Genomic DNA, 2,049 nt, shown 5'->3' on the forward strand with positions numbered 1-2,049 from the left:
TAGAGATTATCTAGGAGAAATTATTAAGAAACATAATCCTGATTTAATTTTTCTGTCGGAAACAAAAATTAGCACTGAAAAAGCTAAAACCTTTTATCAGAGATACTCCTACCCAAATGCTTGGTATGTTAGCTCAGCAGGTCTTTCAGGAGGTCTAGTAGTACTTTGGAAAAATGGTTTTCCTTGTGAAAGGGTTTGCAGTGCAGATAACAAGATTCATCTGTTAATTCAATCTAACCCTTCTAAGGAGGAGTGGCTTCTATCCTGTGTGTATGGATCATCTCATTCTGATTTGAAAAAATTATAATGGGATTTCTTAAAAGATCTCAGTGATAATGTTTTTCAACCATGGATGGTATTAGGAGACCTTAATTTCCATTTACTTAACAAAGGTCAGAGTTCTAAAAACAATTCTTTGGATAATTGGGTCAGGAATATTATAGACTCAGCTGGTCTAATGGACTTAGGATTTATTGGTTCTAATTATACTTGGTCAAATAGGACTGATGGTAAAGGTTACAGAAGAGGTAGAATTGATTTTTCCCTTCATAATGCTTTATGGCAGATACAGTATCCTAACTCCCAATTACATCATTTACCCTTTAGAGCTTCAGATCACTGCCATATTCTTCTTTATACTGAGGGACATGTCCTAAACCAACAAGATCCTGGAAATTCTATAAGTGTTGGTTAAGATATTCGGCTTGTCTGAATACTATAATTAACTCATGGAATTTCCAAGGCTCAAACTTAAGTTTAAATGACAAAATCAATCATACAAGAAAGAAATTAGAAAAATGGAACAAAGAGGATTTTGGGAAGATAAGTGATCATTTGAAGTACTATCAAAGCCGCTTGTCTCAACTTCAGTCTCTTCCTTATAGTCCTGCCACTAGTTTCCAAATTCAGGAAATTATAGATAGTTTGAAACATTGGGAAAAAATTGAATCAGAATTCTGGCAACAAAAATCAGGAGATCGGTGGGTCAAAGATGAAGATAATAATCATACTAAAGCCAATATAAGAAGATCACGGAACAACATTACTTCTCTAAGGGATTCTTCAGGTAGATGGTACCATAATACACAAGATCTAGAAAACCTGCTCACTCATCACTTTTCATCCATTGCAACATCTACAGCTCCAAAAATTCAAGAATCTTCTTTTGATATTATTCAGAGAATTGTATCTCAGGAAGATAATGAAAAAATGTTAGCTGTTCCAGACAAAGAAGAAGTTTATAGCCCTCTGATGAGTATGTCTAGTTGGACAGCTCTTGGACAAGACGGCTTCCTGTAAATGGAGGAAAACGATTTGCTGGTTTTTACGGAATTGAGAAGACGACCGTGCGGAGGATACTCCTTGAATCGAGCGAAATGTTTAGCCTCACACAGATGCACTGAAAGAAGGGAGTGCTTTAAGTTCGAGAGATCAATCTGTCGGACTTCGGCCTAAACCAAGACAATGTCCGTTCCAGAGTCAATTCGGACGCAATAGAGGATGCGTCGATCTATAGGAGGGAAGCTGAGAAATGTGTGAGATCAATGGTGATCGAGATTGTAGGTGTATTGTGTATTCTACGTAATAAAGTTCTGAATGATTGAATTTACTCAGTTGAGAGTGATTGCTCAGACGATGAGTTCGTGTAGACGAAAGATTGTATGTATGAACTTGTCGAAAAATTCTTGTCTGTCTCAATCATGATTCAGATGCCTTTTATATTGTTGAATTGAAAACACCATGATCCCATGAAGTGTGACAGTTGTTGGATTCAAAGAGTGGGGAAGTGGAAAATCGTGTTGAAGCCAGTTTCTCATCGTGCGGAGACTTGGTTAACTTTCCACCCACTATTTTGCTAACTCCTCCAACTTATTGCACGACTTGATCACATTCTCATCGTGTGTATGAACACATGTGCCGTAGACCTCCAGACCAAAACCCTAGTTAATATCCCCCCATGTGACACGATTGATATCTCATGAATGTGGAGTCAGCAAGACAGACGTGTATTTAGTTAGTCAGTTGTTGACTTTATGGGACTATGAGTCC

The 2,049-nt window shown here is 37.5% G+C and overlaps 1 protein-coding gene across 1 annotated transcript; it reads left to right on the forward strand.

Moving 5' to 3' along the window:
• Positions 1–352: 352 nt before the first annotated feature.
• On the forward strand, positions 353–1,299 carry LOC113305643. Its single transcript, XM_026554658.1, has 2 exons — positions 353–527; positions 743–1,299. The coding sequence occupies exons 1-2, from the start codon at positions 353–355 to the stop codon at positions 1,297–1,299; spliced, it is 732 nt and encodes a 243-aa protein (XP_026410443.1).
• Positions 1,300–2,049: the final 750 nt, after the last annotated feature.

Source organism: Papaver somniferum, chromosome 8 (assembly GCF_003573695.1).
Source record: "Papaver somniferum cultivar HN1 chromosome 8, ASM357369v1, whole genome shotgun sequence".
NCBI classification, from domain to species: Eukaryota; Viridiplantae; Streptophyta; class Magnoliopsida; order Ranunculales; family Papaveraceae; genus Papaver; species Papaver somniferum.

What these genes read in the sequence shown, in the direction of transcription:
- LOC113305643 (XM_026554658.1), top strand. Translation starts at nt 353, where the DNA reads ATGGTATTAGGAGACCTTAATTTCCATTTACTTAACAAAGGTCAGAGT. An exon ending in TGGTAAAGGTTACAGAAGAG is followed by an intron (nt 528 to 742) that starts GTAGAATTGATT and finishes GGAATTTCCAAG; the next exon opens with GCTCAAACTTAAGTTTAAAT.